This window comes from Astatotilapia calliptera, chromosome 12, assembly GCF_964374335.1.
Source record: "Astatotilapia calliptera chromosome 12, fAstCal68.1, whole genome shotgun sequence".
NCBI classification, from domain to species: Eukaryota; Metazoa; Chordata; class Actinopteri; order Cichliformes; family Cichlidae; genus Astatotilapia; species Astatotilapia calliptera.
This window is the reverse complement of record NC_137433.1, coordinates 23,348,545-23,363,668: the sequence shown is the minus strand read 5'-3', so window position 1 is coordinate 23,363,668 and position 15,124 is coordinate 23,348,545. Positions and strand designations below refer to the sequence as shown.

General features: G+C 37.3%; 1 protein-coding gene across 5 annotated transcripts in view; it reads left to right on the top strand.

Annotated features, from left to right (window-relative positions):
* pdlim5a (PDZ and LIM domain 5a) overlaps nt 1-15,124 on the top strand; it is a 67,680-nt gene that overhangs the window by 45,364 nt on the left and 7,192 nt on the right. For 3 of the 5 annotated variants that reach the window (XM_026188718.2, XM_080309249.1, XM_026188716.2), the window contains exons 6-11: nt 1,813-1,833; nt 1,938-1,955; nt 2,321-2,493; nt 2,603-2,639; nt 12,094-12,176; nt 14,164-14,359. In XM_026188718.2, the coding sequence (XP_026044503.2) occupies nt 1,813-1,833; nt 1,938-1,955; nt 2,321-2,493; nt 2,603-2,639; nt 12,094-12,176; nt 14,164-14,359 (528 nt within the window). The remainder of the gene's footprint in view (nt 1-1,812; nt 1,834-1,937; nt 1,956-2,320; nt 2,494-2,602; nt 2,640-12,093; nt 12,177-14,163; nt 14,360-15,124) is intronic. The other 2 variants (XM_026188719.2, XM_026188720.2) reach the window with 2 other exon arrangements.

The following is a 15,124-nucleotide window of genomic DNA, read 5'->3' as shown; positions in this document are numbered from 1 at the left end:
TTCATATATTGTTTCAGTAAGTATATTATATCTGTTTTCACTTGTATGCTTTTCATACAAGTTTCACACAAGACAGATACAAACTTTATTAGATTTATATAGATCTTTTCCATGTGGGTTTACTTACCTGCAATCTAATTTCCAAAAAACATTCTGGCAATGTACCAAACCTAATGAAGAAAAGAATGCACTTTATTTATTTATTAATGACAACACAAAAGTTGAAAAGGACAGAAGTCATAGCCTTCACTTTTTTTTCATAATGCACCAAAAGTGTAGAGTTATTGACAGGCTTAGACATTTAGCACCCTTATTCCATTAGTATTGAACCATGTTAGAACATAAACAGTGTGGTTTGGCGCTGTCTTGCAGAAATAAGCAAGGTCTTCTCTTTAAAAGACGAATGAATTGCAGCATATGTTGCCTAAAAACCTGTGTAACTGTATATTGCCATGCATTAATAGTGCACAGGTTTCCCAGACCCCAAATTTCCTTCAATCATTGTGTATTTATTATAAAAGGCTTTTTGCATTTTGTGTATCATTTTACACTTATTACATCTTGAAAATGCTTAGACATGACATAGAAAACTTAAAAGTCTGCAAAATACTGCATATACAAAACAACAAGATATCAGTATCAACGAGATATCTACGAGATATATCTTTTTTTTATTGTTTCTTTCTGTATTCAGCGGTTCACCTGCGGATTTTTTAATTATTGCATTCTGTTTTTAATTTACATTTTATTTATTATTTTTATTCATTATTATTATAACAATATATCATCATTATTATCATTACATTTTAATAATGCAATGTGAAAATGTTGTAATAGTTCACTGTTTACATTTTATTTAAGATCTTACAGTATAAATCGTTTTCCTTATTTATTATTAAAGCCATGTGTAAGTAGTAAGACATTTTTATAGTATTTTACCAAGATTACTAATAAAAATGGTTTATTGTTCAGTTTGGCTAATTTCAGGTTTACATTAATCAAGAACTGCAGCACTGCGGTCTACATGCTTTAGCTAATTAAAATCAGACTTACTATGGTGCACTTTCCTGGGGCAACACTATATTTTCCCTGAAGTATGAATCTCTACTATTGATTCTGACAGAGTGGCATCCAAAACACATTCTCTCACACACACAGGGAATATAATATGAAATGCTCCCAGTACTGGAAGTGTGTGACCAGGCTAACACATAGCTGTCAACACTGCCACACCCACATAGGCTGCTGCTTTAACAAGAGTGTGTTGAGAGACTCATAAATCAGTCTGTATTGAATGTGCTAGGTGAGTTTGTTAGTGGAAGTGGATTTATAGGTGATTTATTGACAGCAGAGCCTGAAAAAAATCGTTGTTTCCATGTGTGTGTGTCTGTGTGCGTGTGTGTGTGTGTGTGTGTGTGTGTGTTGTGGCTGTGCATGCATGTACTGTTCATACAGATACGTAAAGATCAAAAGTAATTTAGTCTTCATGAGTTTTATGTTTCAAATCTGCATGTTCCTCACTTTGATTTGAATAAAACCACAACTTTTCAAACTGTTTTAAATTAAGTGTTGCTCTACTGTTTTGTATGCGGTTCAGTGACACCACCATGTGGCTGAAAAGAGACCCAGCCTGTTTTGGTTAATTCCTTCTGTTGGCTTTGTGTTGTACGTGCACTGGTAGATGTGGTCTATGAATCTTTTTTTAATTTTATTTTTTTTATTTTCCACTCCAGTCACTAAGATTTCCATAAAAGTTTTCATCACGAGTAAATCAATTTCTGTCTCTGTCTTCTTTCTTTACTTCCACTATAGTGGACCTCAAAGTATTTTGAAGTAAGTCTTTTCACAAATCCATTCATTCTCAGCACAGATATTTTATATTATAGTGCGTTTATTTTGTTTATTTTCATTTCTATTCTGTCTTGTTTGTTTAAAAGAAAACCCCTGCCACCAAGGTATTTTATTGGTGTCTTTGCCACCAAAATTCATTTAACAGATTGCGGTGTGATCTCTTCGCCCTTGCCTAATTAGCGCCCATTTACATATTTACAGTGTGGCACACTTTCATTTCACATACCTCTAATTATCTAACAGTTTGATTGTTCATTATTTTGTATAATAACCTCAAAATGTGCGTTGTATATTAATTTAAAGTCATCTAGGTAATCTCTTAAAAATCTAAAAAATCGAACATGCTTTTACATCATAACACGTTGTGGTGTCCAGCTCACTGTTATTAATCACCATCTCTGTTACTTTAGTTATATGGGAGGTATATCTACTGATCCCATGCATCCTCTTGTTTCCTATCCTATCTCAGAGTACCTAGGAAACATGTTGTGGATACAGACATCCATTTTTACCATGTTCCCAGTCACGCTGATGCCAGCAGAAAGCGCATAATGGAGGACACCGAGGACTGGCGCCCACGTACTGGCACCACCCAATCCAGATCTTTCAGGATTCTGGCTCAGATCACTGGCACTGAGAATGGTATGCTCCTGACTACAGTATAGTAGTAATATTAGTAATATTAGTGCATATAAACTGTTGACCAAACTTAATAATTGTGATGCTTTGTCTAATGTTATTGCCCTTGCAGTTCAAAATGAAGAAGCTGACACAGCCAAGAAGACAAAGTAAGTGCATGGCAATGAAAATGCTCAAATTTGACTTTTTATTGTCATTGATTGTGTGGAGTTAGCTGGATGTCGCTAACATAAAAGTCACTTTTATGGAGCAAACAGGGATTCTCACTCTGAATCTTTGTGGCACAGTTCTGGCAATCACACTGATGCTGTGTGGGTTCTTCCTGTCTAGACAGCAGAGGAAGGATCACATTTTATTCATTAAGTCAAAAGCCAGACCTCTGAGTACTGCACTTCACAATTCTGAATGGCTTTCTGAGCTCCGAAAGCTCAGAAAGCCATTCTCATTACATTCTTCTCTAATGCTACTCAAGGCTGTTTTGGAGCATGTCAGCAGTTAAGAGTCTTGCTCTGTGTATTTACCAGTTAAGGTGTAAATGAGTGTTTTGGTTTGTTTTTTTCTATTAGTCATTGTCGTTTGTGGATGTGACGGGTTTGCTGTGCTGCATGATGTGCTGCAACCATGACTGCATTGTGGCCTTATTCTCTCCGTTGGTTGTCCATTGGTTGTCTATTGCTCTTGGTGGTTTGTGGAGTTACTGCGTGTCTGACATCACTCATGCTAACATACAGATAATTTTGAATGTGAATGTAGCTGTGTGGTTTCATCCATTCAATTCATACTAATGGCCATGATTCAGTGGACATGGTAAAGATCAGTACTTCCCATATCAATTATACAATTGCTTTTACCACATCTTAATGGAGATTGTAGGGCAACATTCCTATTCTTCCTAAATCATTCTTTTATGTCTCTTCTGGTGTCCTTTTCTGCTTCTTCTTCTTTCTTCTTCTTACTTGTGCTGGATGGCAGAGTGAACAAGACCACTCGGTTGGTGATTGGCCCCAAGTACAACGAGCTGAGAGACTGGCACCACGGAGTGTCTGCTCGCACCCTCAATGTCCAGTAGACTTTGTGTATGTGTCTGTGTGCCTGTGTGTGTGATTGGCTGTCTCACTGTGTACAAAATGTATCGCTAAGGTGCTGAAGGAATATATGATTGTGGATCAGTGAGATTAAAATAAGTAAAGGAAATAATGCTGGAGTGAGAGCATGCTCGTGAACATTGGGAGTTTTATTGTGTCTGTATGTGTGTCAGTGTGTGCGTTTGAGTGTGTGTGTGTGGGCTTGTCCTTTACAGTTTGCAATGTGCTGGACCCTTTTAGACTGTTTATTGCGTGTTGCTTATGTGCTTAGCCCACTCCACTGATTCCAACCCTGTAGTTATAGATGGATGAATTACAGTAAGTGCACACCTAGAATCCTGGAGGAGGAGTATATACAATTTTAGTTAAGCCCATTTGCGGTAATGTGTGGTGTCATCTTCCATTGTTGCAGAGATAAAAGTTGAGAAATCCAGAACTTCCAATATGAATACTAAAATACTGCACACAGGTGTATACAAGCAATCTCAACATATTAAGTGTATACAGCTGTCCCTCGATACTCTTTTAGCTGTGATAAAGGCAACACATAATTATGAGACAAGGAAAGCATCCTGAGTTTGCATACTGAAAATTGTAAAGACAGTCTTTATGAATCTTTTAGTTTACATTCACTTTAAGACATAAAAGACAAAAAAAAAATCGCTGAAAAATCACTTCTGGATAAATCTGGATAAGGTCTGGATGAGTATGTGTAGACTGTATTAGGTATGTCACTTTTTGCATAAATGTATGTTACAGAGGACACTTCTTTAAGAGTCAGTAGCTTGTTTACATCTATTGTGTCTGCTGAATGATTTCATAAACAGAAAAAAATACATTTCAACTTGTAGTGCATGTATGTACAGTATGAACCAATACCTTACAGTCAGGTCCAGAATTTGCTGGACAAAGGCAGAGGCAAGTTTTTGTGGTTTTTGTCACTGCGCATCACCAAAATGCATTTTAAAATCAAATAGTCTGGATATAATCAAAGTGCAGATATTAAGTTTTAAATCAGAGGGTTAACAAAAGTGTTGACTTAACTGAAATACACGTTTTCTTATACACAGTGCTCCATTTTCAGTGACTCTAATGAATTTGGGCAGTTGACTGACTTATGAAACCTGTTTCTGTGTTAGTTCATGACAAAATATTCATTAGATTCAAAGAATTGAATTGGTGGATGCAATGGTATAGTATGGGTAGGTATGGCTGCCAGTTAAACCAGTCCACTATGTTTTATTGTGAGTGCTGATAGAAGTAGCAGGATGAATTGTTAAGTGTACATGGCTATACTCTGCTCAGATTCAGACAAATGCTGCAAAACTGATCAGATGGTGCTTCACAGTGCAAATGGATAATGACCCAAAGAATACTGCAAAAGCAACCAAAGAATTTCTCAAGGCAGAGAAATTGGTTGGTGGAAACAGGGGTTTATGTAATCCTACTAACTAAACGTTTCATTCAAATAATTTTGTAAATCCCTCAAATTAAAGCTGAAAGTCTCAACCTCAATCTTCATCTTGATTGTTTGATTTAAAAATCACAATTGTTGTTTTATAGAGGAAAAACTGTCTTTGTCCAACAAATTAAGACTTAACCGTGCATGTCATGCTGCTGGTATAAAATAAACAGTCCAGTCTGGTTTAAAAAATTGTTCTCTTTAAGGTACAAGCAAGTAAGAAGCAGGCCAGGAATGAGGTTGTACAAAGTGACTTTATAAATACTATTTTAAGACCTTTGTATGTGACATATTCCTCCAGTGCCTTAACATATTTCATCCCTATGTTTACTTAGTGCAAGTTCTGAGTGTAATCAGTTTTTTTCCTGTGTAGAAAAGCACAATTTTGAAGAATGCTGAAGTCTGCTATTTATTTTCTGTGCTTGAAGGTTGTTTAAAAATTCTACATTGTAGCTAATAGGCTAATAAATTTGTTGAGTTTTTTTCTTGTTTCCTGTTTCTCTGTTTCTGGTGTCTTTTTGTTTGTTCTCACCATTCTGAATTCTGTTGCTCTTTCCTGTTCTAGCTGTCTTATTGAATCTGTTTGTGGTGGGGAGGCAGGAAGCTCATGTAGAACTTTCCACTTTTAATAGTGAAAACAACTTGCACGCGCGCACACACACACACACACACACACACACACACACACACACACACACACACACACACACACACACACACACACACACACACACACACTTGTTTTCATGTTTTAGTGAAGACATCTAATTGACATAATGCTTTCCATAGCTTCCCTGGTATTTTGTCCCCATAAGTGAATGTTGGTCCCCACAAGCATGGTGGCATGTCAATTTTCTGTCCTCACAATAATTTCACACACATAAACACAGTAATACAAATCCACATAACCACATTATGTTAATTTTTTTTGCAGTTCTCTTGACTTCATGTAATTTAGAGCATGCCAAAGCACATTATTTTCTGCTATCTCTTATCTTATCTGAATAACACTCATACTCTTTCACCTGCTCATTTCTCTCTCTCTCTCTCTCTCTCTCTCTCTCTCTCTCTCTCTCTCTCTCTGTGTCTGTGTGTGTGTGTGTGTGTATAAAATACTAAAAATCGACTGTAAGCTCTGGACTTTTTTTGGGATCTGGACCAACATTTTTCCTGTTTTGCCACCAGAGGGAAGCACTGACTCAGAAAATGCTGTCCAGTAAGCGCACAGTAATATTCCTGCTACTGTTTAACTCTACTGCTTCAACTCAGTCTGACCTTGCTTCCATCTCAACACAGGGGCACTACAATGTATTTATATGATGGAAACCTCTCATTTGTTCCTTTGCTCCGCTCTTTGTTTTTTGTCTCTTTCTGTTTCCTTTGGTCCTTTGCCTTTCCTGTTTCAACCAGGGCAGAACAAAGTATCTTGTGAGAAGGCAGCATCTCAGTACTTTATTTAATGTCCTGCTCAGCTCTTATGTTAGTTTCTCTGCAAAATGCTTAAGGAAGAAAAGCTATCGTGTCCGTGAGTTGGACCTGCTATAGAACAAAAGGTAGACATAACAGACTGTAAGTAAAACTTTGAGCGAATGCTCTTACAACATGTTTATTATGCTTGCAACTTTGCAACAATAGCATGTAAATAAATACATATATAAAGCTGTACATCTGTATGGAAGATGTTTTTTGGATGGGTTGCATTTTATTAGTTATTGCATTGCTCATTATAACACCATTTCACCAGTATAACAAATAGTTTCGTTATTTTCAACTCACAGCATAAGCAAGGCCTCGGATTCACGGACCATGTGGTTCAATAGCTGCTGTCAACAGTGAACAAGCCATGTTTATTCAAAGCATGCCAAAGGACATGGTCCATATGTCTCTGCAGCGACAGTTCATACCAACTATGACATTCTGTGGTTACTATGAAATAGCTTGGCAGCATCTCACAGAGATCAGTCATTGGTTGGTGGACACAACTGCACACAGTAAAACCGTGAAGCACGAACGGTGCGTGTGCATTTGCACGAGGGAGCTTGAGTGGGTGCCTACGATGGATGGACGTCTCTGTCACTGCGTGAGTGTGAATAGAAGCGCATGGTTGAAACAGTGCGTGAAAATCAAATTTGATCCAAAGAATATAACAGTGCTAAATTATAGACCATCTGTTGCGTGGTGGAGAGAGCTCCTGGACAGCAGTCAGCTATGTAAATGGACCATTTGTTCAGTATTTAAATTAAACCAACACATTTATGCGATGCATAATACAAACTCTTGTTGGCACTACAGTACACAAGGGGTTACCTTACATATGTAAAATCTTCTCTATTTTTTTCATTATCTCTTAATAGCATCAAACAAGAAATGTCATTATTAGGTAGAAAATAAACTTCAGATAAGACAACCACAGGAGCAGCAGCGGTGAAACAGATTAGGACCACTGACAAGGCATAAATAAATACATATTTATCAATGTATATAAAGAGTATAATACAAAATAGATCAGATGATAGAATGAAAAGCCCGAGCTTCTTTAATTATCCCTGACAATTGACAAGGTTCATATGTGGCCAAGTATGTCCAGATGGTCAGCAATCTAAGTGGCTACTGCCGAATCAGAAACAAACAGAAGAGCTCTCCATAAAACTAATCACAGTCTAACAAAATACAATAAAGTTACATGTAATTGGACTGATTGGTAGAGAATATTAACGAGCTTCAATGTAACTGGTTCTAATGAATGAAACGCTGGGGAGCATCTTATTTCCTGCTCTATTTGTCACCTGTTGTTAGCAAATTACTGTAGCTAATATGAATAAATGTTGTTAGCTTGTTGGCCAAGATAATTTAAATAGATGGCACTGTGGTCTTTAATCGTAGTTTATTAGCCTAATAGCATGATGAGGAAAAGGTCTTTCCTGAAATTTTTTTTTCTTGCTTGCTTGATAAGCTGATGCCTGCTGATGCTTTTTGTTTCTGTTGCTATGCAGAGAGAAAGACTGTGAATATTGTTATCATGGCAACACAGGGAAATACGCTTTTTAACTGTACTGCTACCTACTGTAGAAGGAACTACTACAAAAACTGTTCTCAGGACTTTGGTAGTTTTAAAAAAATCTATTTCTGAAAAATAGACAGTGCACAAATGTGCACAAGATGCTCGAAGGAACTTTACAGATGTCCTAAATTTCTCTTTTATTAATAAGGTGTTGGAAACTACCTATATGAGGTATGGTATAATTATTCAGTTCATCAGCAAATGATATGTTCCAAGATAGGAGTGGTTTGAGAACTCATTGCTATTGTGGCTGCTGTGACCCGATCACAAAGATGCTTTCTAGTGTACTTGTTCCCCTGCTTTAGTAAAAATGGCAGTACAAATCCAGCTAGTTGGCACTGTCAGCACTTTGTCTGCAATGGATAGTTTCAGGATACTTTCAGTTTTGTCTCTGCCTATAGATGTAAGAAGTTAGTGTGAATAGCCATGGCTCCTACTGTCAGACATATGATATACAAAAAGGTAAGCTGATAATGAGAATGAAGAAAGATTGTATGTAGCCCTGCTCTTTCTTACAGAGAATACTTAGATTAGGACTGTGCTGGCTGCAGGCTGATTGGCTGGAATCAATGCTAACACAACAGTCCACTGGATGTATTTATCACACATTGGAGACAGTGTGTGTAGATTTTGTCAGTATGTATATATATGTATATATGAATCAGTAACTAAGTAAGCCAAAAGTGACAAAGTGCTTTACAATACAACAATAAAAATGCTACAAATGGACACATCTAAATAAAAGCAATCCTCTACAGGTGTGTGTTAAGCTTCATCCTAACAGTATCAGTTAGGAGCGAGTACCACAAGTTGGGAGCTAGACCTCAAAAGCACTGCACATGCCACAAGCAAGCATTCATCAGTTGATTTCAGACACGCAGTGTTTACATGTGAATTTTCATTAATACAGGGAGCCATCTGACCATGAAACGCTCTAAAAGTGATCACCAAACGCTTAAACTAAACCCTAAATTTTATAGGGAGCCAGTGTAAATAGGAGAGCATTGGTGTCACGTAGGATGTTTTAGAAGATCTGGAGAGAAGCCTCACAGTTGCCTCTATGATTATTCCCATTTCAGGTTGAGACACAATGTATTTAAGATATATTTAAGAAACAAATTTAGTACTCACATTTCCATATTGTACATTTTTACAGTTTTACAACAGCAAATGAAGCATGTTTGTTGTAAACGTAACAGGTCGATTGTCATTTTTGACAGCCATTTAACTTCTGTTTCAGTTATACCATTTTTAAGCTGTAATTATTACTTTTATTTGTTTTATTTTTTTCTCACGAGGAGTGTCATTGAAGAGGAGGCCCTTCTAGAATACACCTACTGTATTCCAGAGTTATGTTAAGCACTCATTTAGAAAGTTTGAATAGTGCTATGGTAAATCCCCAATCTGTATATATAATGTAATGCTTTGACTGGCTCTAAATAAGCTACACAATCCTTTCACTAGTTTCTGTCTCTTTGATTCTCACTGTACTTTCCTCTCTTTCATTCTCTAGTTCTTGTTCATACAAAACATACAGGCACAACTTATCGTAACTATGACTGCAGTTGCCATAACATGTGTCTCCCATGAGTCCTCTAACTGCCAGGCACAAGGGGAAGACAGCAGTGATCCAACTGTTGGCATCAACTGCAACTATGCATTATGGTTGTAATATGTCTGGGGAGAGATTGTTGGCCCACCCAGGTTACTCAGTTGGTGCTCAAGAGTATGCGCATACTTAAACACACACACACACACACACACACACACACGCACACGCTTGATGTTATAGAGAGGTTATTCATTTTGCAGAGGAAAGTTTGAGACCTTGGGGTTACATTTAATTAAAGGACGGAGATATTTTGTGCTTTTCCACCATGATAATTGGACAAATCTCTGGTACATGCAAACTGGCAAAAATATTTCATAGCTGGCCAAAATCAGGTAAAAACATTAAAGGTTTTTCAAAGTTGATTTCCTCTCTTGTTTTTATAGTTTATTTGTCATTTGTGTAATTAAAATGGCATGTGATTTGAAGGAATGCTTCAAAGAGTTGACAGACAACTAGAGACAACTATTTAAAAAAGAAAAGAAAATTTCCTTTACCTCAAGGGTGAAGACAGAAGAAGGTGTTGCCTACAGGTCTGCATTACATCAAAACATTTAACTCATGAGAGATGAACTGAAGTTATTACCCTCAGAAAATAGGAGCCTTACATTTTTACTTTTGAAACCTTGAATACTCAAATCAGTGTCAGATATATTTGGATTCCTTTAAAGATAAAATGCATCACCCTGTGCTACAGTCATCTTCATCAGATATGGAAGAAGAACCATATGAAATCATATAATGTGCTCAGGTCAATTTATCCATCTTGTGTGATGAGCTGTAAAGTGCCTCAAATCCTATGACCCATGATTTCATCACATGAATTAGTGGTTGGGCTTCATTTGATGCAATAACCATTAAATCTTAGTACAGAATCTCGTAAAGTTACTTATCCTTTGACCTGCGTTTAAAATGTAGTTGTATTTCTTGGGAGACCATGAGAATCGACCAATGAATCCATAGTAATGCAGTTTTAGTTGGCTTAGATTTTATATGACTGCAAAGAAGTTTCCAGACCCATTAAGAAACCACTATTGACCCATTATAGAAGAAAAGCAACAGTGGTAATATGCACCTTTGTGTACATTTGCTAGAATAATATAGAAATTAATCAGTGAATATAGTGTAATTTATGTGTTCACATTCGGCACTATATGGTCTTTAATTCATGTAGTCTGGCATCAATCCACAGTTGATGTGAAATGAGCTCTTTTTTATAATACATTATCTTATTATTATGTTTTTTACTCAGCTGTAGTCTGTTAAGTGTCTTCAATCACTGAAATTCTTCCTCTGGCATCACCTTTGATTAGGTGTGCTGTAATATTACTGCTGTTCAGTCCTACTTGTCTCCTTTCTGTCATCATTCCTGCAGCCTGGGCTGTGTTCTCCTATGAATGTGGCACATGGGTAACTTTTAGTGTGTACTGGATTCACAAGGAGCACGTGTACAGTGAAGGTGCATACTGCACTGTTTTGGCTATAGTTGCATTCTGTGTTTTGGTTGGTACCATACCATCTCTCCATCTGTCAGCAGGTAGGTAGTCTGGAGTGTATCTATTTTGAGAAGAACTTAAGAAAATTGGTGTTTTTTTTCCCTGTTTTCCTTCTTGCCTCCTTAGTGGGATATGATTAAAATGAGTTATGAAAGGTATTTTGCAAAGATAATAAAATAATAACTAAGATATATACTATACTGCACATATGTAAACATGCTACCATTACTGCCGTATGAGCCATCACCCTGAGTGATGAGTGAGACAGATGAAAATAGAAACCAGTAGAAGGCCTGGTTAGCTGGATCTACACCAAAATTTAATGAGTTCATCCTTTGCCCATGCTCTACTTATAGCACAAATTTCATGACATTCAGCTTTTTATTTTTGGGGTGAGCTCACTAAAAAACTGACATCTGTATTTGGGCATAGGTAATTTTGGCAATGTGTTTTCTGAACATCTGATATGTAGGGACTAGAGCCTGATCAAGGATTTCTAAGACTGATAACGATACCGATATTTCTCATTTTAGTTAAAAAATTACATATATGAATTTTAATCTTTCATATTTGCAAAAGCTAAGCAAACAACTTTGGATAACTGATTTCCACTCTGCCACACTCTGCTTGGATGAACTGGTTGTTTAGTTTGTGGTATTCCAAACGTGTTGCCAACAGAGAAGTTAAAGAGTGCTGTCTTGTGGACAAATTTTGCAAAGGTGTTTCTCCTGTCACCTCTTTACTATCAGCTGTTATGAATGGCTGAAATTGGCCAATATATTGTTTGAGCTTTATCGGGGACAGTGGATTCTAGCATTAAGTCATACATTTGATTACAAATCTCATTAAGCGATTTTAATGTTGTGTTTCTGTTGTGTTGTCCTGCACAGTGAGGAATATGTGGAACCCGAACTCAACAGCCATGAGTCTGCAGTTGTTAAGACTATGATCAAAGGACCTGCAACAACCTATGGTAAACACTGTGTGTGTTCTTGCTTGCATTCATATGATAGCAGCTAATCCTAACTTTCCACTCAATCACAATCACAGTCACAATTTCTTAAAATCAGTTTTACATCCTTTAAAAAGAATACAATGTATGCACTTGGACCAAGACACAGCAGGCTCTTGTTTACTGACTTAAACTATTAACACATACAGTATATACATGATATTGTGTACGTAAATCTTGCTAAATTTTGCTCATCTTGCCAAGGCTGCATGAACTCACTGCCAAATTCAAACAGGGATATATTGTGTGAATGTGTGTGAGTTGTTTCTGTCGAGTTATATTTTCTCACTGAATTAACTAGCTAAGTGTAATGAAACTAAGCTGTTTTCTTAGCATAAGTCACGGTGAATGCATGCATACCCAGAATGTAGACTTCCCTCCACAGACTTCTAAAAATAAACTTGCATTTATGAATTAAGCTAAATCTTCTTTTAAGTGTGCATTTTGATTGATTCATATATCACCCCCACAGTTAAAAAAAAAGGTGTTATTTATCCTCACATACAAAAAACCCCCAAAATGTTAGGTTCCCAATTCTGGCTTGGTGTGAAACTGATTTACGACTGTTGGATAAAATGTTGTTACAGCCAGTTAGAAAGGGTAAAGAGACTTATTTTCCATGGTTAAAGCATGACATATGTTGTGAAATAGGTCAGTGCAGACTTTCTTTTCCTTTTCAGCTGTTATTGCTCTGTGGAACACCATTAAGAAGGAGAGAAGGCCCGTGCTGCATGTGGTGCCTTGCTTAGTCACATGTGTAGCATTTCTACTCTGTCAGAAAGATAATATTTATTGAAGAGACCTGCCGGGAGTGATGGAAAGCTTTAAAAGCGAGGCACTGAGCTGCAGCATAATGTCCATATCCAATCAGCACTCCATTAATACATTCTGAAAGTGAATGTCTGTTTTATATATTATTGGTTATTATCTACATTCACATAGCTTTTTTTTTATATGCTAATCTATTTGTTTGTAAACAAACCTTATCAAATCTCATTGAACACAAACCACTCTTCAGGCTGCAGCTTCTGATCTGAAACAAGTCCTCTCCGCTTCTCAATCTGATGTAACTGCCCCCAAAATTGTAAATGCAGTCATTTTCCCAACAACCCAGGATCATGAAAATATACTGCTGGCCATATAGCACTCCCAGCAGCACTCCCAGCAGCACTCCCAGCAGCATTTGGCCACTGGCCCATTTTGACTTCTGAGCTGCAGTGAAAGAAACCAGGCCTTGTAAAACAATGCTGTCACTGTTAAAATTTGAAAACACATGATGCAGTCGCCTGCATCCTCTGCTTACCTGCCCACCCTCCCCTAAACTGTTTGAGCCCTTTTGATCGCTCAGCATTCTATTGAGGAAGCTTTCATATCTAACTTTTAGCTTTGTAGGTTAACACATTTAACATAAGCCCACTGTTTGTTTGTTTCTATGAACTTACACATACACCATTATTAAAAGTTAATGACAGCTTTAAACATGGCATGCAATGGTAAAGCCGATCGCCATATGTAGTCTTTCTTTCACCAGCACACAAAAACACTACCCTTTCCATAGTGTGGAGATCAAAGAATGGGCTATGTGTTTAGTCAGGTGTCTGGGTTTTTAGTAGAGGGTATGTCTTGGTGGTCTTTATGTGTCTATGTGTGTTTGGTCATATGCATGAATACACATGCAACATAGGAATGTGTTCCAAGCTGAAAAATTCAGTGTGCAGCTGAAGATTGATGTGGTAAATCCCTGGCTATGACAACAGCAGACAGCCAGCTGCATGCATGACCATGACACCTGCTGGGTGTATAGTCATAGAGGGTAGAGGTCAAATGGCTAGCAAATGTGGCAAGAAAACATAGTTACACAAATACAAACACTCTCTGTGAGAATGTGAGTGGTCTTTTGGGAGAATGTGAGTGGTACATCCTTTTATTTTTCTTCCACCTTCTGTAGGTCCACAGACTGGTTTGATTACCCCATCTTTTGGTATGAAGGGTAACGGCAGTGCCAGTGTCCCACGGGGTCCTGCTCCGGCCCGACCTGTTCCTCAGCCCCACCCTAAAGATGAGGACACCCTGGTACAGATGGCAGAACATATTCCTGCTGGCACTCGTACGCCAATGTGTGCCCACTGCAACATGGTGATCAGGTGAGGGGCAAACAACATGGCTGATATTAGATATCAACTATCAGCTTAAAATCAGACTTAAAAAATTTATTTTTATAGATCAGTTTTTCTTCCTGTTTTAACCAGGCACCTCAGAGAGCCCCTTAAAGGCTTTATAACATCCCGTGTAATTTGGACATTTTGTTTTTAATCGAGCATTCAGATCTGTTTTTAATAGTATACTTGTGTCAAAATATCAAATCAGCTAAAAACCATTGATTTTATAAGAAAGTGTAGGTCTCTAGTTACACAAGATATGTAAAGTTATGTTTGATATGTATTTGAAAATATTGGCATTCACTTTGTCCAGTCACAGTATGGAACCTAACAGATGTATCTGTTTGAGCTTGGCTGGACTGATATTTAGCGATTTAGCAGTATCAGCATTTATGACGTCCACTAGTGTCCAAACTGCTGATCCGAATAGCGTTTTGCAGGATGTGAAGAAGTAAATAAATAACTACACATAACGAATGTTATATTTATGGTTTGTGTTTTTGAAAGAAAAGTATATTGCAGTCAATATTTCAGAATATTAGATTTTTAAATCAGCCAATAATGGCACAAACACACCAACCAGCTGAGTGGGCTTGCTGTCAACTAGTAAGCCTTGGGTTGCTGTGACACTAAAACAAGATTATTTTTAAACTGTATTGTGATATCTTAGTAAGGACTCATAAATAGACACATAACAAATGTTAGGTAAATGTGCTTATGTTTCATGTCTCTGAAAGAAAAAAATATCAA